Source organism: Netta rufina (genome assembly GCF_964035555.1).
Source record: "Netta rufina genome assembly, chromosome: Z".
Lineage (NCBI taxonomy): Eukaryota > Metazoa > Chordata > Aves > Anseriformes > Anatidae > Netta > Netta rufina.
In genome coordinates this window covers 23,362,722-23,383,277 of record NC_140126.1, presented here as the reverse complement: position 1 = coordinate 23,383,277, position 20,556 = coordinate 23,362,722, and the positions used below count along the sequence as shown (strand labels likewise).

Below are 20,556 nucleotides of genomic sequence, written 5' to 3'. Positions count from 1 at the left end.
ATCCAACCACAGGACCAGTTTATACCAGTTTCTTAAGAGAACCTCATGCTCTTACTAGGAGACTGACCTTGGTAAGGGGCCAAAGGCTTCTTGCTTTAGTTAATTTGCACAATGCACCACAGTTAGCAAAGACACTAAGTAGCATTCCAATTTAATGCTGTCAGTGCTCTATCACTACCTGTTAAGATTCTCCTAACTCCCTGTGATAAATTAGTAGGGGTTTGTTCATTGTCCTTGAGAATTTAAAGAATCTACTGAGGAGATTAGGTTTCACAACTCATGGCATTGTAACATGGGGACAAATGGGGAAGGGGGGTTGGGTGAACATCCTTGTTAAAACAAAGATTTTGTAAGACACCACCCACCCACCACGAGACATCCTGTTTTGCCCCCACCTGAACACAAGCACAACGCATGATCGCCGGAGGAAGAATAATGATCCCCAACAACAGACTGCGCAGTCTCAGGACAGGTCTCGACAAGTCGACAGGTCTCGACAAGTCGACAAATCAACAAGTCTCGACAAGTCGACAGGTCTCAGTAGGTCTCGACAAGTCGACAGGTCTCGACAAGCCAGAACTTCAATGCTATAAAACAGCGACACTGGAAAGGGGAAGTGGCGTGCCGTGGTGGAGCGGAGACTCCCCAGCCGCCCAGCGCTGTTTTGCTTGTGTCTGCTTACTTGATTAATAAAATAATTTCAATAGACCAGTAAATTGTGTGGTCTAATTTATAACACTCCCTCTCTCAGAATGATTTTTTGAATTGAAAATAAAACACAATGGGTATACTAGCTGTATTTTTACTATTGTAACTTACCTGGGTTCATTCACATCTTTTGAGCTGCTGGTGGAGAGCAATTTGAAGCTTGCACTTACTACACATAGACTAAGAAAGGAGGGGCTCAGAGGTGTATTTTTGTGTACAGATACCAGACCTCTAGTGGACACAATGGCTAAATGCTTAGGTAAACATATGTGAACAATGCATGAGGGATGCACATGTATTGTCAGGGGGAAAACAAACTTCTGAAAAGTCTATTTCAAAAGCTTATCCATTATTTAAAATATCATATCCCATCTCGTTGTAGTTTTAAGTTCATGAGTCCCAGGAAATCAGTTAACATTGCCTGCTTTTTCAACTATTTTCAAAAACCATAGTTGCTGCAACTACACTGGGGCATGCAACAGAGCACACATCAGCTGAAGAAAGCTGGAATGCAGCACTTCGGGCTTTTGTTCCCACACTGTCTGCTGTTCAGCCCTTGCAGAGAGGATATTTAGGAGCTAGGTATTCTATGCTTGGATTTCCTTATATCAGCTAAGTTTCTACCTAGACCACTCTGGATGAGTTGTTTCGAGAATACAAGAAGGCAGAGAGATGTGTTAAGAAATTGACCAGGAATCAAACTACCATCAAAGTCCTTCAATTTATTACTAACTTCTTAAAAATCATACAAAGACAAAAACAGACACAATAATACTAACTGAGGATCTTGAAAACCATCACAAGTGGGTACCATTAACAGTAAAGACATCTGTATTCTATGGCGATATATTGCAGTATCTAAATTATTGTTTTCTCATGAACACATATCAATGACAAGATCAGGTAGTACTCTTGGCACAGCACCACCCAATGCACTCTGTATGAACATTTACACGGTCAAACTTTTTTTTTTTTCATGCAAGACAAACAATCTTTTCTTTCAAAGTTATATAAAATATTTTCAAGAAAAAGGATGACACCAAACATTTCTATGAAAGAGGAAGCATATTTAAAAGCTTAACTAAAAACAGCACATAGTTTTACTGAGGTAAATTTACAAAACAAACAACCCTTGTCAATCATGACAGGGCTAAAAAGAAATCCAAATCTCCAAGATGAGAACTGACAGCCACAGAAGAGCCAGCTCTTATTCCTTGATACTCTGTAGTAGCCTTAATAAATGTGACTCAATAACCTGTTGAACTAAAGCAGAGAAAAAGTCTGGTTAATCAGTGTTCAGTGTTTTTTCCAAGTCTTTAGGTACATATTATTTTATTTTAGGAGATGCTGACTTGTCCTCTACAAACATTTAATAAAATCAGACAGGAATAAATTCACTCTGAGAAGGGAGTTTGCATCCCTTCAGAAAATAAAAGCATCATGTAATTAAAAAACAATACACTCAGTAAGGCAGACAGTTTTGGAGGATGATGATCTGTTCTCTGGTTTGAATAGGCAGATAGCTACAGAAAGCAAATTTTAAAGCCTATACACGGAGAGTGGAAAATGAATGTTTACTTATTAGGAACTACTTCTGTGGAACATTTTGAGACTGAACTCTGGCAGACCTTCAGAGTCCTACACCTAGATGTGTAGGGCTGTGAAGTTACTGGCTTGTCCATAAGCACAGGGCTCTGCTTGGAGAAACTACATGTGCAGCATTAGTCTCATTTTTGGGTTCGGTTCCAGATTCTGTAACAACAGACATTTCACAGCTTTCAAAATGAAGGCAGCATGAGTTAAAAACAACACAGTCCTTTCTCTGCCACTTTGTTTTCCAGAGCCAAGTAAGGTAGACTAATTCACTCACCCTCACACTGTTACTGTCTGCCCCCACGATGAACTAGATGAACTAGAGCTAGAGCTAGTATGACAAGCACAGAAGGTTTTGCAAACTACATCACACCATACCAATCACACAGAGCACTGTTGTGAGTGGTTCATGAGGACTGCAAGCTCTATTAGCATTCTCCTGTGCAACTCTGATTCCTTGTGCAAAGTTAGGGAGCAGCTTAGTTCCTCATGCCTCAATCATGGTTGCATCAGCCCTACACACTGCTGTCAGTGCCCGTAGATGCAGATCCACACCAGTGACATATTCTCAGTAGGGACCTGGTTTTCTGAACCAGGAAGGAAAATCGTTCATTTTCTGCTGGTACATTTAAGTGTATTAAGGCTTTTAGGACAGGGATCTTCTTACAGCTGCATAAGGAATAACACTCTATCAGGTTATTGCAGCAGCTGCATAAACAAGGAGTAGCAAAAAAATCAAGGAATATACATTTCCAATACTCACCACTGCGATAGCCCAAGGCTACAGCCAAATCCATGGAATTATAACCAGCATCTGTTTCAATAGTTGGATCAGCACCACTTTCTATGTAAAATATGAAAAGAAAGTCAGATTTCTAACCATGCTAACTGACAGCACATTATTACTGATAATTCCATTTGGATAGGCTGCTTACCAAGAAGAATTTTTACACATTTCACATGATTCCCATGCACTGCATATAGCAGAGGTGTTCCTCCATTCTGCAAAAGCAGGAAAAAGCCTTAGACACTTATCAACCAACTATTCTGCAACTGTAACTCCTCAGCCTCCTAGCATACTTATCATATGTATCAGAAACTTTTGGTCCTTTAGAATGTAAGCAAGGGCTCAGGATTAGCCTCACTCTCTTTTTACCAAGAAGCCATAACTAGTAGGGTTAATTTCTCTTTTGTTATCAAAAAGCATCCCATGTAAGTTTGGGGAATATCAGATCTTTCAGATGAGGTAGAACAATTTTCAAACCGAAGCCAATGCTGTGCCCTGCTTCAAGTGTCTGACCAAAGTGCACACTGATATAAATTCAGTCTAGAGACTTACCCAGTCATATTCGTTGACATCAACTCCACAGTCCAGCAGCATTTTCACAATATCTGTGTATCCTTTACTGCAAGCCAGTGAGAGGGCACTTTCTCGCCCTTTTCCCAAAATCTGAGGATCTGCACCCTAAAACAGTAATAAAAAGAAAAGCAAATGAACCAAATTTTTTGAAGTGACATTTTTACAGAGAATTTCATTTTAAAAGTTTTAAGCATACAGCAGCATTGACAAACTTAGAAATGCAAAATAAAATACAAAGTAAATTAAGAAATTTAAGTGTGCTCTTTTCCTTACGTTCTGGAGGAGAAATTCCACCACTGCTATCTGCCCATGAGCTGCGGCCCACATCAGAGGGGTAAATCCTTCTTCATCCTTATGATTGATTACATTTTCTGTTCAAATAAAAATATGCAATTTATGAATCCCTCTCACTAACGCATTGTAGGAGCTGGTAGAATGAATGTATTGACATGTTCATTGTGAATGGACTGGTGTATAGCAGTGTGCCTTGAAAGTCATTCTCATCTTAAATTTAAAAACAAATGTCTATCCCAGAGGTGGTGCAAATATCGTTACTGAAGGAAAAAAAAATCCAACTGACTGAAGTAAAATCTAAGTTTTTTTTTTTTTTTTTAAGTTCTGCAAATCAAACTCTGTTTTTACTTAAAAATATTACAAGTTGTCTGTAATATGGGCTTTATCTTTGGAGAGAAGTACTGCTTGAAAAACAAATACGTACTGTATTATCTGTACTATATTGTAGAAAGCACATTTTCAAGAGTCTTGTAAAGAATTATCTTGTAAAGTAATACAGACAGCAAAACCCCGTTGCTCCCAAAGTTCATTTAATGAATTGTCTGTTTTATAGAAAACAATTAAGGTCTACTTAAAGAGCTGATGTAAGAAAAAAAGAATACATACATACATACATACATATATATATATATATATCAACAAGTAGGTGACTTTTTAAAAAAATATCTAAATAGTTTAAAAGTCCCATGTTTGCCATAGCACCATAATTTTAACCATTACCAACATTCCAGAATCAGTTTGCTTTCAATACAGATGACTCATTAGCAAAGTATATGGACTGAGTTACTTAAAACCTGCTTTCTACAAATGTTTTAACAGAGATGGACTGAAAGAACAGCTGGTTAGTAATATCGGAATAAGAATATTCTATGAACAGTTTAATATATTATGAAGAATTTAAATTTTATAAATGCATTATGGACTCACAGTTGTCACACTGAATACTATACAACTTGGAATGAGTAGTGCTATTATATTGCAGGTGTGGTCCATATCTTAAATTACCAAACACACAGCTCTCTATGTTGATCAATAATATAGAATCAGAAAGCCCTGATTAATAGAATGTGTTTTAAATTATTTAAAAAAAGTTTACCTCTTTTGATAGAACCAACAGATTCTAACCCCTCATCTCCATAGATCATCTATACAGTGGGAGAGCACGGGGAGGAAGGGATTCCCCAACTCCTATTGATATTAATGTTTCATTTTAAACCCAAATGATAGCAGTTGGTAAATAGAAGACTCATGTAAAACAACAGTCCACACCTACAAAGAAGAGGTATCTAAAAAATCCTTCAATTTGTACCATATTTGGAGATATCTTTAATACAGCTTTGGGGAAAAAGTGTGCAGCAGGTTGCACATGTGATAAAGAGGATGTTATTTAACCTTCCTTAGACTCACCTTGTTCAATGCGCGTGGCCAGATACAACATTTCTCCCTGAGCAGCCAGCTGGTGAACTGATAAAGCTACAAAAAGGGAAGAGAAATCAGCTGATATACACACCAGTTTTCATTCTGCTGTTTGGAGCTGGGCATAATACCTCCATTGGCTTGAGCTGTACTTATCTTGTATTTAAGAGCATGGATAGATTTCATCTTATACTCTGAACTGGAATCACTATGTGAAAAACTAAGATGTTTCTGAAATGCCTCAAAGGTTTTGGTAATTTTTAACGAATGTACAAATTAATAGAGAAAATAGAGATACTTCCTGTTAATACAAAAAAACCACTAGAAAACAGAGATACTTCCTACAACGACTCCTGCAGGCAACATACTTCACTCTCTGTTGTTTGGTCAGCAACCCAAGATCATGTTAAGAACATTTATCAAATGAAAATTAGCACCTTTGATAAATTAAGGCTGAGCAGTTTAGAAGTGACATTTCTAACATCATTATTATAAGTGACATCATTATTATAAGTGACATTTCTAACATCATTATTGTAAGAGGTCACAAGCTACCAGGAAACCTGTCATGATACCAGTTGATGTCCCTAATATGACTCTTATTCACTACAATGTTGAATGGATCAGACATTACAGAACTATGCACAAAACGACATCTACAGATATTTTTTTCTTAAATCCAAAGTACCAAGCATTAAAGGCAGCAGAATTCTTAAGGAGTTACAAAGAAATATTCTCTAATCCTACAGTAAATGCTGCACAGATGCATGGTTTTGACAATTACAAATACAGACAGGTGTGAAAGGTGCTCAGGAGGAAATATATGCAATTTATCTGACTTATATAGCAAGAAAACTAGCTAATGGTTACATAATACATAAATATTCAGTGTCCTCTTTCTATTCACTGAATGAAAGTTTGATTTATTTCAGAAAGACTGACTATTTTAGTCAGGCTGAAGCATATGATACAGTTCCAAATAAATTTTTCCCATGCAAACAGTTTTTTTTTTTCTTTAAACATTGGTCTTGCTTAGTTTAAGAAAGATGCATGGTCAAGACTTAAAAATGATTTTAAAGGAAAACAGTTCATAGGAGATTAAGTAGATTATGAGTGTAGTTTATAGAGAAAATGCTTGAAAGTCAAGAAAATCATAAATAACAGCTTGAAGCTTTAAAAGGATCAGAAAAATCTTTTTCTGTACTTTTCAAACCAAGAATTGTATCCTTTCTGGAAAATACACCTCAGTCACGAATTCGGTACATATAGTATGTGCATTATTTTATGGCTGGAAGCCTGTAACACTAGACAAGATTATTTCAATGTTTTCTTCCTATATTATAAATAACAACACACACACACACACAAAAAAAAGGAAAAATGGAAAAAATCTGACAAGCATCTAACCTGCAGTTCACAAAATAATAATTAACAGTAAGACAGAAGGATACTTACAATTTACAAGCAGAGGTGTTGTAGAGACTTCATTTCCCCTGTGTTTGTTAGTTAGGGTAGTTGATTGTTTTATTGGTGAGAAATGCTTAGTAGTTGATGGAGTATAAACGTGCCTTACTTGGATACCAGGGGAAGGAGAAGTATGGATGTTGCATTCAGCTACGTTGAACAGAGAAAACAGACATAGTTTTTTTAATGCTAGGAAGGGAATGAAAAGAAAGCCACAGATTCTAAACCAAAGTAGAAAACACCACTACCACAAGATCTTCCAAGCCTACACTAAGGAAGCTTTGTGACATGTACTTTTTCCACCGTGTATCATACAGGTTGATCAAAGGGCTGTTTTCATTTCTGGCATGAAGCAATACTGATAACAAATACGTTAAATACAGCGTAACTTCACCCAGAAACTATTTGTTGTCTAAGTAAGGTAATTCTTTGCTTAGATTCCCAACACATCCAGCACAGATTTACCAGGCAGGATGGCTCCACTTCGCATTCAGTATTCTTACTAGCACTCTCCAGTACAACGAAAACATGAGTCCTGCAGTCACGAGCCACTCAGCTCAATACTCTACCTACTCCTTGACCAGTGGACCCAACCTTCATTGGTTGGGTGGACCTTCACTGTGTTTCTTCACTAAAACCTTTTCAACTCCTCTTGGATAAAACTGTGACTACATTATGGATGTCTTATGAACATTTATCCAGTAGGAACAAAGACCTTCCGAACTAGCTAGCAGAAAATGCAGAAGCAGGTCACCACTTAGAATTCAAAAATCACACAGTGCTGCTGTTTTAAACAGTACTGACTTTTCTAACTTTGTATCAGAATCTAATAGCAAGTTATTACAGAACAGATAGAGCATCTTGGCTTCCAATTCTCAAAACAATAGCTTTTGGTTTTGAGAAGTAGCTGAAAAGCCAAATAATTTTTAAGAAGCTAGATGACTGAATACTGGAAAGATGTATTGAAGGATTAAATTTCAGTATTTGCTAAACTGATTTGAAACCAGTGTGCACCAGTAATCAGTGACTGCAAGATAATTAACATGCACACTGAATTCACACTATAGCGAACCTCTTGGTCATCAACCCAAGTGCAAGTTTCCGAATGGAACCAATTAGAAGTACAGGGTAAAAGGATGAAAGTAAAATTACATTCTGTTTGCGTATCAAACAGCTACAGCTGAGGTTATCAAATTAAGAGACCTACCAGGGATTTTTGACCTGCGGTCTCTGGATCCGCAGGACTACTTCTAAAGGGTTCACAAATGTTACCTAAGAAAAAACAACCCTATTGCTGATGGGTCTAAATTTGCCGTTCAGGTCTGCAGCTCCACTAGAAAGCATTTAGGGCCTGCAAATCAAAAAAGTGTGAAAATTACAATGGCTGAACTGCAGCCAAACAACACAAGTCAGAGAAATCATGAAAATCCACAATAGGTCTGTTTGTATTTGTCATAGGAAATGGATCAAATTTAGTATCATGAAAAAACAAACGACTAAGTGTCTGAAATATTAAAGCAAGCACTGCAAAAAGATAATTATTACTACGTAATAGAAAGAAACCCTAATTCCTTTCTCTACTAACACGCTCAGCTATTAAAAAGTATGGATCAATTCTTATGAAGCTGGACAGTGGTGGTTAAATATTAGCTGCAGGGAACAACCTACAGAATTACAGCACTGTTCACCTTCAAATACTGTGAAACTCAATCAGCAAGACAATTGCTATGAGAACGGGCTTTGTCTATCCATATTCATAAGACAAAGTCAACCGCATCACCTGCTATTTGGACATCACACCAGTGAAAAGATAAAACGTGGTCCAGAACACTACTGTAGTTGAAATGACTGCATAGTGCTTTTAGTAGTGTTTTGTAAAGACACACATATTCAAGAATGGGTAGCGTGTTGTATGACTTTGTAATAGGGCTTGCTATCAGAAGAAGTAAGCTTGTTTTTATCATTTGCATCAGCTTCTAATAAATTAAAGGCTTTTTGTGCCGTTTTTTCAATTAAAAAATGGAATAAAATAAACTTGGGAAAAATTAGTTTAGGGTAATAATTAATAAGACGCGTATAAAAAATGGTAGCAGAATGGATCGTAGAAACTATTACACACACATATGGCAAATACTTTTTTGAAATGCGGCATCCTAAGAGGATGCAAAGAGCCCAGACACAACAACCGGCACCGCACAGCTCCACCTTTAAACAGGACGGACGCCACTTCGAGGTCGGAGTTCACTTGGTCCTGGATGTTTTTGCTGTCCTCCTCGTTCAGAGACTTGACGAGCCGCGAGCAGACGTTCATGTCGAAGCGGTTGGGCAGGATGAACTTCATGCCCATGGCGACGCCCTGCGCCTGCCCTTCCTCCGCGCCGCCGTCCAGCGCCTGCTCCACCTTGATGTCCGCCATGGGCGCCAGGCTGTAGCCGCCGCCGCCGCCGCACTCCTCCACCACCAGCTGCGCCCCGGCGCCCGAGCTGCCGGAGGGGGCCGCCATGGCCCGGGCCAGGCGCGGCGGCTCACGCCATGCAGCCCCCACGACAGCGCAGCGTGTCGCGACAGGCGCCCTGCGCCGGTGGAGCTGGGAGGGGAGGGAAGTGGCGCCACAGCGCGCGGCGCGCCGCGCTGCCATTGGCCCGCGGGAGGCGCCCGCCGATGACGCGCGCGGACACGGGGCGCGCCGCCTCTCCGCGCGCTGCGAGCGGGGCGCGCATGGCGGCGGCCGCGCGGTGCGGACACTGAGGCGGCCCCGAGCCCCACACCGAGCCCCCACCGAGCCTCGGCCCGCCATGGCGTCCTACAAGCCCGTGGTGGTGCCGGCCGTGCCCAGGCTGGGCGAGAAGGTGACGCAGGACACGCTGTACTGGCAGGGCTACAAGGTACGGCGCGGCCCCTCGGCCACCGGGCTGCCTGCAGGCTGTAAAAGACTACTGTGATTATAAAAGGCATGATTAGCGGGTCTGTTCTAGCGCACAAAGTGCAGAAAAAGGTGCTAAAGGTAGCCCAGAAGAAGAGGGGCTTCGTGGGGCAGCGCTCACGGGTGGTTTGGTTGTAAATATCCTTCCGAGCTCTGCGGTAAGAATGGATTAAATGATTTAATTTCTGATACTTACGTGTGTTTAATCATCTTTATTGCACCTCTTTTAGACGCCTGTTCAGATAAAAGAATTTGGTGCAATAAATAAAATCGACTTCTCCCCGGTTCCTCCCTATAACTATGCTGTTACAGCCTCCTCAAGGGTAAGTCACATTTTTTTAAAACTTTTTTTCACATTGTTTCTCAACTGCTGTCACGTGAATGAGCTTACAATTGCTTTACTTTTCCAGGTCCATATTTACGGTCGCTATTCTCAAGAACCGATCAAAACGTTCTCTCGCTTCAAAGATGCTGCCTATTGTGCCACGTACAGGGATGATGGCCAGCTTCTTGTTGCTGGCAGCGAGGAAGGCAGCATTCGGCTCTTTGATATTAGTGGAAAAGCACCCCTGAGGCAATTTGATGGCCATACGAAGTAAGGCAGTGTTTTGTTCTTTGTGTGCATAAGCTTGTCTGATGTATTTAACTGCTGTCTGCTCTGCTTGTTGTTGAAAACCTGGGTAGTATTCATCTGTGCTGCTTGCAGCTTCTGCAGCTTTTACTTAAAAGGAGATTTTAAAGTTGAATTCCAAATTAGAGTGGTGATATTAATTTTAACTCTGAGCGTGTGAGTTGGGCACGTGGAAGAATAAATACATATTCTAATTAAGGCAAATGTTTGCTGATACGTTGTGTAGACACATGGTAAGCAAATTTTATTTCATGCTGGGAGGAGCAGTTGTAAAAAGTGGTTAAAAAAGCTGTGAAGAAGTATGTGAGAAAGAGCAAGAATCACTTAAAAAAAAGAAAAGAAAAGGGAAGTGTATGCCCCTTGGTGGAGAAGAAGTTGGAGGAGGAATCCTGATCTTTCAGCGAGAAGAAGACAACAGTAATAATTAGATTAAACAGATTGCTGTACTCTGGAAGACCTAAAACTGCTTTATCTTTCTACAATAAAAACAACAACAACCCTCCTTTACAGGAAAGCACCCATGTGGAACTTGAGATTGTGTTTCTACCTATCTGAGCTCTCTGGTTGCAGATAGGGTATTATCTTAAGTCCTAATCCCTAGGTTAACTTAATAAAATATAAACTGTCTGTGTTTCCTGTCACAGTCATTCTCTGTTGGGATGTTAAAATGATAATACTGATTTTGGTAGGGATTCCTAAAGGACAAGGAGAGTGTCCAACACGGTCTTACTTAAGGCTTACAACTTTAAATAGCTTAAAGCTTACAGTTTCAAAAGGACTGGGCTAGTACACAGGCCTCCAAGTAATAAATGCAGAATTTACAGCTCTTGAATGAATGAACATCCAGTAGATCTGTAAAACTCTTAACGCAGATCACAGTAGTGCTCAGATTAGCATCTTGTGTGCAAGATCCTTTTCTGGCTGGAACTGTACAGGGTGAACTACTTTTAACTTCTGAAGTGAGGCTTGCTAATTTCCAATAGTAAATGCTGTGCACTTTCAGATGAGAGAGAATCCTTTCCTTCAGCAAGCTGTTTATTTGTGGAAATAAGAGTACACTTTTAACAATGGCTGTTGTGCACTTTGGTTTCCAGAGCTGTTCATGTGGTGGGCTTCCTCGCTGATAAATACCGGATATTTTCAGGTGGTGATGATTATTCATCAAATTTGTGGGATATTCCGAGTGCTACAGAAATTGTGTCATTCACTGAACATACTGACTATGTGAGATGTGGCTGTGCAAGTAAATTGAATGGAGATGTCTTTATAACAGGTTTGATTTTATTTTTTATGCATTTTTTTTTTTGGGGGGGGGATAGAACTGAATTAAAAATACAGTAAATTTTTAATACAATAGCATCTCGTGTATTTTATTTTAAACATCAATAATCACAGAATCACAGAATTTCTAGGTTGGAAGAGACCTCAAGATCATCGAGTCCAACATCTTCCCGTTCAGGGCCTACTTTGTTGTTTCCTTGTTACTTGCTTTTCACAGTTAATGCTGGTGTTTGTAGGGAAACCAAGCGTTTAACATCTTTTTGCTTTAGCCTGTTAAGCTTAATGGGGCTATTCTGACTTGCCTTTGAGAGCTGAAGATGCTGTGAATGCATTCTTTAGCTGGGATTGATGGAAGTGTTTTATCAGGGCACTGGAGGAGAGCACTATTTCCTCTGTAGTTTGTACAGCCTAAAACTTGCAGACTCAGAAATGAAATGCCTTATAAGAAGTTTTTAAGACCAATTGCTTTTGTGTGTTTTTTTTTTTGTTGTTTGTTTGTTTTTTTTTTTTGTTTTTTTTTTTTTTGTTTTTGGTTTTTTGTTTTTTTGTTTTTTGTTTTTTTCCTACCAGCAACTTTCTATTAATCTGACTAGAATTGGAGGCCTTATGCTGCCAGGAGGCTATAAATTAAGTAGGCCACTAGGCGTTTTAAATGCATGCTGTAAGACTGTTTCCATTTGTCTGGAGCTCTGTTAGATGGTAACACTTGGCCATTTTACTTCCTGAAATACTTAAATTATGCAACTGAAGCTATTTATGCTATTGTTTGCAGGTTCCTATGATCACACTGTGAAAGTGTTTGATGCAAGAGCAAAAAGTAGTGTCATGACAATAGAACATGGCCACCCAGTGGAGAGTGTGCTTCTTTTCCCTTCAGGAGGGCTGCTAGTATCTGCAGGTACTTAAATAAAATCAACTTTGTTTTCTGCTGGGCCTAATTTGAGAAATCTTTCATCTGTCTCTTCCCTGTGTGATGCTTTAATTTGGCCAAGAAGTGGTAAGTATGTAAAAATGAGATTTCTTGAGGATCTTCCTTAGGAACCAGTGTTGACCTGAAGGCTGAAGGTAGGGATCTTATCTCTGATTTGCTTCTCTTGTAATTAGTTAAAAAATAGTAGTACGCTTTTAATGATGCAATGCACTTTATTGGCCCAGTGCTGGCCTGAAGGAATGTATTTAAGAAATATTTTGCCTGCATCTTTCTCTAAATTATGCTTAGCAATGTTTTTTAGTCTCTTGCTATTGCATGAGAAGTCTTGCAATCCAGTAGTGTTTAAATCCTTTTTGTAAGGAATACATTAAACCATTCAGCTATGCCTGCGAAACCACCTGAAAAAGAACAGTCTTGTAATGTGTCTTGTCCCAGGGGATAGCCATAATGTATGGAGAGCACAAGCAGGTGCAGAAGACTCCGTTACAAAGGATGCACTGTGTCATTTCTGTGAAAACTTTTTCAGAGAAGCATAAATGTGTGTGTGTCCAACTGTTTTGTGCGCTTCTTTCTCATAGGAGGACGTTATGTCAAAGTCTGGGATGTACTGAAAGGTGGACAATTACTAGTTTCACTTAAAAATCATCATAAAACTGTAACTTGTTTATGCCTGAACAGCTCTGGACAAAGGTTGTTATCAGGATCCCTGGACAGGTTGGTATATTTTGTAACTTTGTTTTGCCTTTTTTTAACTTTTGTTTGGTAATTGCTTGGGGGGAACTTCTGAGTAAGCACTTGGTTTTTTGAACCTCTAAACTGACCTTTGCTCTCCCAATAAGAAAACTGTTCTTATTTTACTTCAACACAGTTCAATACTGGCTAGCACTTACCTTTAAAAGAGACCATTTTTGGTGTATCTGTGCTGTTGCTTTTTGTCCCTCTTAAAGTGACTCTGTCAATGGAAGGAATGTACCCAAGGCGCAGAGGTGATTTTTTTTTTTTTTTAATGTTGCTGAGTTCAGTTACACAATCTATTGTCTCTGAGACATCAGAAGAATGAAGTGGTCTGAAGTGACAGTGGTCTGTTCTCTTACTCCCTGTCTTCCCTCTGTGCTGTACTTCCTAGGCTCCCTCGAGCGATGTGGTCGCAAAGGATAAGCTGTGAAGGGTTGCATTAACTATGTAGCTATGGATCGTTCAATGCTTATAACACTAAAGTTCATACTTGTAAGATAGTGTTTAGTTTTCTCATTTGTTAAGGGTTTTCCACCTTAAAACAAATCATTAAAGGGCAGCTGGATGCAAAAATATCCATGGATTTAATTGCAGAAATGATCAGTGAATCTTCCATTTAAAACTAACAACAAGTTTGAAGAAACACTGTCTTAGTGCTTCCTATTAAGTGTTGCTGAAGTCAAATGGTCTCTACGTCTGCCTTTGGTTTCCCTTTCTGCCCTTTTCACTGTTTTCGTCTATTTAGTATGAGGGCAAGTAATTATTTCTTTTTCTTTTCTGAATCTTTTGCTAGAACCTTTCTGTTATTACAGGAGAGGTAATAACTGAGAAGCTTGCTAGTAGTCTGAAGAAAGCTTTGCTTAAATATTCAGTTTCTTTAAATGATCTCCTAGAAGCTGAGAACGATGAAGTTTCTGTGAAGGCATTAGTAACAAGGCTTTGTCACTGTTCCTATACAGGCATGTGAAGATTTACAGTACGACTTCCTACAAAGTAGTCCACAGCTTTAACTACGCAACATCTATCCTCAGTCTTGCGTTGTCAGTAAGTACTTTAGAAGTCTTTATAGGCAGCATAATTGTTGATAAGCTTTAAATCACTGAAGTAATTGATTTTTGCTTTCATTGTCATTAGATGTTTCACAGGAATGCTGAACATATGAACTAGAATCACTGACTATATTTCTCCTGGGTAAAAATTGCATTTAGAGGTTTAAAACATAACAGATTAAGATACCAGGTGTTACCTGTATTCAGATCTATACAAAATTGTGTGTTTATCAGGCACCATATGTAGTGTTGGGGAAGTACACAGCTTAGAAGGGAAGTCCTTTATGATGAGTATACACATGTTTTGCTTTTCAGGAACCTTCTGAGTCTTCTTGTATGGCAGTGATAAAAGGAAAAAGTGGGTTATTTGTTCTTTGAGAGATCTAGAATAGGATAAACCTGTCTTAGAAGTTGTTGATGTTAGAGTGGTCTGAGGAAGAGAAGAGGAAAGGGCCTGGGGTACAAGCATAAATGAGGGTCTGCCAAACCAGCTGTCTTACTGTCTTGGGAACAGAAAGCAAAGATGCTTATTTCTCCAAAGCATTCCAATGGATAAATGACTGTTTGGGCAAAAATTTGAAGGCCAGCACCTCTTTTTCCTTAAAGCAGTACTGTCATGATGCAGTCACCCTGCTATATAACCTGTAAAAGGGACTGTGAAGGTCTTTGCTACTTTGCTGTTGTCGTGATCTTCTGGAACCAAGGGGGAAGGGGGAGGGTTAAGGGTGACAGAAAATCTTCCTTCATGCCCTACTTTGTTCCCAAGAGAATTAGAGCTTGAATGATTTTGAACTAGGTGAAGACTGTAGTGGGGCATATCTTTCATAGAACCACAGAAAACATATACTTCAAGCCTCTGCTGCAACTGCAAAACACATTCCATACCTGCAGTTTGGCATCTCTAAAGCTGTGTATATATCTTTTGAGACATTATCTTTTTGTTTCCTATTGACTAAACACCTTATTAAGCTTTAAATGATCATATGAGATCATAACACTGGCTGTGCTGTGTCAAACCAAAGGCTGATCTAGCCCCAGATTCTGCTTCTAACTATTGCCATTAGCAGATGTTTATGGAAAGCTGAAAGCAGGACAAATATGTATGATAAATATGATGTTCTTCCAAACTCATTTTCAGATAAGAAGGTTGCTGATGAGAGCAATTTCTGTGCAACTCAAAGAATTCCTCTAGCATAAACCTGTTCAGTCTCCCCATTAGCTTGTACAAACTTTTAACCTTCACTAAATTCCTAGACGAAGAGTTCCATGTCTCTTCACACAGCAGTTAGCAAGGGTGCCTCCTTTTGTTCCATTTGAACCTTCACTGCTGTCATATGATACCCTTAAGAAACACTAAGCAACTGATCTCCATCCATGCCTGTCACGATTCTGTAGGCTTCTATAATATGCCTCCTCAGCGGTCCTTTGCCCATGCTAAGGAGTTCTGTCTCAAATCAAGCCAACTTTTTATTCTTATTTTTTCTTATTTTTTTTCCTACTCTGATTCTGCTTCTGATTTTTGAGAATATGACTTGCATAGGCTGTAAGATGTGGGCAAATTATGGATTTATTTAATGTCATCATGACCTATTTTTTATTTCTTATGTAGCAATTTAATTTGCTTTTTCTTAACATCTGTTGACCATACAGCTAAAGTTTAAAGATCTCATATAGTTATCTACTAGTACTAATGGGTCAGAACCCACTTTTATATACATAAAGTCAGTATTTTTTCTCTCATGCATTATTTAAAATTATAACCTTTATCATCAAATAAATTTAACCTTTTTACGTAGATAAAACAAATGGCACTGGCTGATGTTTTGAACAACTTTGTCTTGTTTCTGAAAATGCTACTGATCTGTGTTAGCTATTCTCATAGGTGGTGTTTATGTCTGCTGTATAGCATGTAGTATCCAAAGGCAGCTGTACACCATTTGAAAAAAACAAACACAACAAACCTATCTAAGATTATACTTGCGTGTGGTTTTGTGAGAAGGATGTTAATGTGTATTTGAATCTTGCTGAACTAGTCATGCTGTATACTTCTTTATATTCTTCTCTAATATACTTTATTATTAGAGGCTTATTAAATAGATTATGTTGCTTAGGATCATAGCTTTGAAGATGGTCCTTCAAGTACAGGGAGTTTGACAACAGAACCCTATAGACGTGGCTTCTAGCTTAAATCTTTCTATGATACTGTGATTTGAGTTTTATTATTACACATAAAAGCTGAAAACTGGGCACAGTAGTAATGCATGTGTTGTCAAATAAAACACTAGGTTCCTAACTCTGTGATTTTTGCATTTTAGCCTGAAGATGAAACCATAGTTGTAGGCATGACCAATGGGGTGCTAAATGTTAAACACAGAAAGCCTGAAGAAAGCAAAGAAAAGTCTCAAAAGAAGAGACAGCCAGCGTATAGAACCTATGTGAAAGGAAGAAATTACATGCCAAAACAGGTAAGGTGAAGTGAGGAAATGTATCTTGAAGCACTCAAGATTTCTTTTTTTTTTTTTTTTTTTTTTTTTGGTGTGTGCTAAGTTGAAGGGAAGCAAGACACAAAGACATACAAGCTTGTCCATAGCAGTATGTTTACATTATATATCTACACAAATTCATTGTGTCCATCTTATTATGAATTTGTATTTCAATTCTAGGAGGATTTCTTTGTCAGTAAGCCTGGAAAATGTGTTTTGAGGAAATACGACAAGCTACTGAAGGGCTTTCAGTCATCCAAGGCCCTTGATGCAGTATTGGAGGTAAGCCTTTGTTCTTGTCTCATCAAAGTTGTGTGCTGTCATTCAGAGTGGATTTTTCTTTCAGTGTATAACTAGAGAGCATTCAAACCGCGTGGGTTCCTTATGCGTCCTTTGTTCATTTTATTTTTTGCAAACTGATACCATCCCTGTTTTCTGTATGATGATGTTGCTTTGATGCTAAACTCTTCTACTGTCTGTCCAGCCACACATCAGGCTTTATACTCCTGAAGTTACAGTTGCAGTTATGCAGGAACTAAACCGCAGAGGAACACTAAGGAGTGCGCTTGCAGGCCGAGACGAGAAGCAAATTAGTCTCCTCCTTACCTTTGTGACAAGGTATTGTTTTACCATACTTACTCTGACAACTTATTTTGAGACCCATATTTCTTACTAGCTTTTGCCACAGGGGCTCAGGAGATCATGTTTGTAGCACTGATTGAAATTTCATGTGCATTTTGCTTTCTGATGCCAAGGTCTGGGACTTTGGCTGTAGTACTGAAATAGTTTACATGTTAGCACAAAAAGATTTTGCTGATATTATTAGAACCACCAAAAGAGACTATTTTGGCCCTTTGCCACACATTTTACCCTTAATCTGTTACTTTTTGTCTTTTCAATGCAACCCATGTCTTAACGTACCTGAGGCTTTTGCCGGTCCTCCATTCCCTTCTGTCTTTGTGAAAAGAGGAGGGTAAATACCACATGTAGCTTTTTTGACTCATATCCCTGATCTGTGAAGTCTCTTCTCTAAGAAAAATGTTGTCTGCATGCCAGTATGATAGAACTGCTTGTAACTGTTTCATTTGGCAACACAGTACAATGACAATGTGTTCTAATTTTGCAGGCGTGTAATTGAACCTAGATTTACTCCAATACTGGTAACTGTTGCGGATATGATCACTGGTAAGTACCACACAGAGAAGACTCAAAGCCCAGCAGCTAGTTTGAAAATAAGGTGACAAATGCTACCATTTTTAGAAACTATGCCTACATAATTTGGTTTATAAACTCAATAGCGATGAACCGATCCAAAAAGAAATTTTGCTAGACAGCATTGATCCTGCAGACAGTATAAATCAGATACTGTCTGTGAGGTACCTCATGGTTTCTTAATTTTTTTTGATTCTTCATGTTCCTGTACTTCTGTAGTACAAGTGACTTTGGTTTCTCCAGTGAGGTAAAAATAGAATTTGATATCGTAAAAACTTCTTTTTCTGTTAGTTTGTCTTATGTATTACTGCGGGTATGTACCAATAATTAACACTGTTTTTCAGAACACTAGCAAAGTTGTCTTACTCATCTACAATGTTGGACTAGTGCCAGGTTCTTTAAATGCCTATCTAATTAGCCAAAATAGTTTTTACATCTTTAATGTAAAAATTAAGATGTCTATCTTAAGTGACTCTCTTCTTTACAGATATTTATCAGCCTGTGCTTGGACAGTCAGCAGTTGTAGATAAACAATTCTTGAGGCTTCAGGAAGCCATAGGAAGAGAGATTGACTATCAAGAGGAACTACTAGAAGTTTTGGGAATGATGGATGCACTATTTGCCACTTTGACTAAGAAAAAAGCTACATATCTAGAAGAGAACAAAAGTAATGGTCTTACAAAGACTCTGGATCAAGATACGTGTAACTAAGTGATGTGCACCACAACAAATTCTTATTAAAACTATATGGACTTGAAATAGATGACCTGTTCTACTGATAACTTTTTATAATAGTGACTTTCAAAATAAGCCCCTCTCTGTACAAGTTCTTTCTTGCAGGATGTGTTTTTGAAGAGGCCAATTTTAGAAGACAGAGGAAGAAGGACTTTTTCAAGATTCTCAATGACGTATTTTTTTGAACAACTAATGGATTTTAAACTTTCATTCCAAAGCTATTTAACTTTTAACAAGTGTATTATGCATCCAGTACTAAGTCACAATTTGATTTTGGAAAAACAATCAATTTTTACTTTTTGTTCACCAGAAAATAATTACAAGTTTGTCTAATTTTAACATGTCATCATCCTCATTTAAGGTTAGTGTCCCATCTCAGGTACTTGGACACAGGAGTAAAACCATGTATGTATTTGATATAACTTGATAGTGTTGTATTTTCTTTCATTGCTTTGTCTGCACTTCAAACTTCCATAAATTCATAGAAAACAACAAATTAAGAAGAACTAGTACAAGTAGGTGTTTTTTGTACAGTAGAAGAAATATGCTTCTATATTATTGGAAAAACTCATTTCTTTTTTTTAAAGAGTGATGTATGCTTAAGACTTTTAATTCTCAAGGATAAAGATAATCCTTGCATGTATGGGGAAGTGAATTCAAAATAAATGTAGTAAGTAAATAAATTGTACATCAATGAGGAAATCAACGCAAGAGATTTTACTTAATTCTATAACTGTTGTTATACAATAGAGTCTAATTTTTTAAAGAATAAAATCATAAAATCACTTATGTTGGAGAAGACCTTTTTCATCAAGTTCAACCATCGCCTAATGCTACCAGTTCCAGTAGTAAAACATGTCCCTGAGCGCTACATTCACACAAAGTTTGTATCAGTATTCTAGGGTAGTTTTTTTGTTGTTGTTTGTTTTAAACTTCACGTGAAGCTGAAGTAAGGTCATACATTTTGGAAAGAAGGGTGTGCCAAAAGCCACACATGTTTAGGGTGATGTAAAGCTTCATTTGTAGTCTGTAGGCTGAAACTTACTGGGATACCATAAGAATTTCCCTCAAAAGGAATTTGTACATGTCTGGCAGTTGGCAGTGAGTTATGTTTATCAGTATAACTTGGGAAAATTTTCCAAGTTTAAGTACATTTAGGTAATATTTTCTGAGTTTTACCTGAAATCTTACTATTATCTTCAACCTGGAAAACGTAGAATAGTACCTGGTCTGCTGTAAAGTTAATATGTGACCAATATATCTTCCTGGCTACTGGGATTTGTTAGTTATATTTTGAAGGGCTAAGATAATAATAAGTAACAATGAGGAGCATTTTCATGCAAGCTTTAAACATTTCTCAATGCTTCTTTGTTTTCTTGGTGCTCACTTGACTATTTTTATCCTATTGCTGCTAATAGAGTTGAACTTTCTTTTGTCTTTTAGGAAATCTTACTTTTAATTGTGTGACTGAATCAGGCAGTATCTTTTAGAAGACTTAACAGAACATAGGAGTTCTGGGGTGAGAAGCTCTTCCTGGAGCCTCCTCCTTCCACATCTCTTCAGTAGTATCTGTTGAAGGTGGATGTTTCTCTTGACAGCCGAATTTTCCATGACTTGAGGACCACAGCCCTTGACATCATTGTCTGAGTTTTTATTGATGATCTTCCTATCTGAACTATGCATTCATTGTACTGCCTTGAAGTTTGATGTGTGGCTTGCAGCAGCATAGTAAGGAATTGCA

At 38.3% G+C, this 20,556-nt stretch overlaps 2 protein-coding genes across 3 annotated transcripts; one reads left to right on the top strand and one right to left on the bottom strand.

Moving 5' to 3' along the window:
* Positions 1-1,410: 1,410 nt before the first annotated feature.
* On the bottom strand, positions 1,411-9,417 carry ANKRA2 (ankyrin repeat family A member 2). Its single transcript, XM_084305695.1, has 8 exons — positions 9,041-9,417; positions 6,827-6,985; positions 5,363-5,428; positions 3,935-4,032; positions 3,641-3,766; positions 3,237-3,303; positions 3,065-3,145; positions 1,411-1,971 (listed from the first exon to the last, which is right to left on the bottom strand). Exons 1-8 carry the CDS (start codon positions 9,336-9,338, stop codon positions 1,916-1,918), a joined length of 951 nt encoding a protein of 316 aa, XP_084161821.1. The 5' UTR covers positions 9,339-9,417; the 3' UTR covers positions 1,411-1,915.
* Positions 9,418-9,525: 108 nt separating this feature from the next.
* Positions 9,526-19,594, top strand: UTP15 (UTP15 small subunit processome component). 2 transcript variants are annotated; one of them, XM_084305693.1, is made up of 12 exons: positions 9,526-9,720; positions 9,989-10,081; positions 10,169-10,353; positions 11,484-11,662; positions 12,443-12,568; positions 13,180-13,315; positions 14,296-14,380; positions 16,701-16,850; positions 17,049-17,150; positions 17,353-17,486; positions 17,995-18,053; positions 18,568-19,594. In XM_084305693.1, the coding sequence occupies exons 1-12, from the start codon at positions 9,631-9,633 to the stop codon at positions 18,789-18,791; spliced, it is 1,563 nt and encodes a 520-aa protein (XP_084161819.1). In that variant the 5' UTR covers positions 9,526-9,630; the 3' UTR covers positions 18,792-19,594. The 2 variants fall into 2 exon arrangements, with proteins under 2 accessions (XP_084161819.1, XP_084161818.1); XM_084305692.1 differs by having other exon boundaries at positions 9,989-10,353.
* Positions 19,595-20,556: the final 962 nt, after the last annotated feature.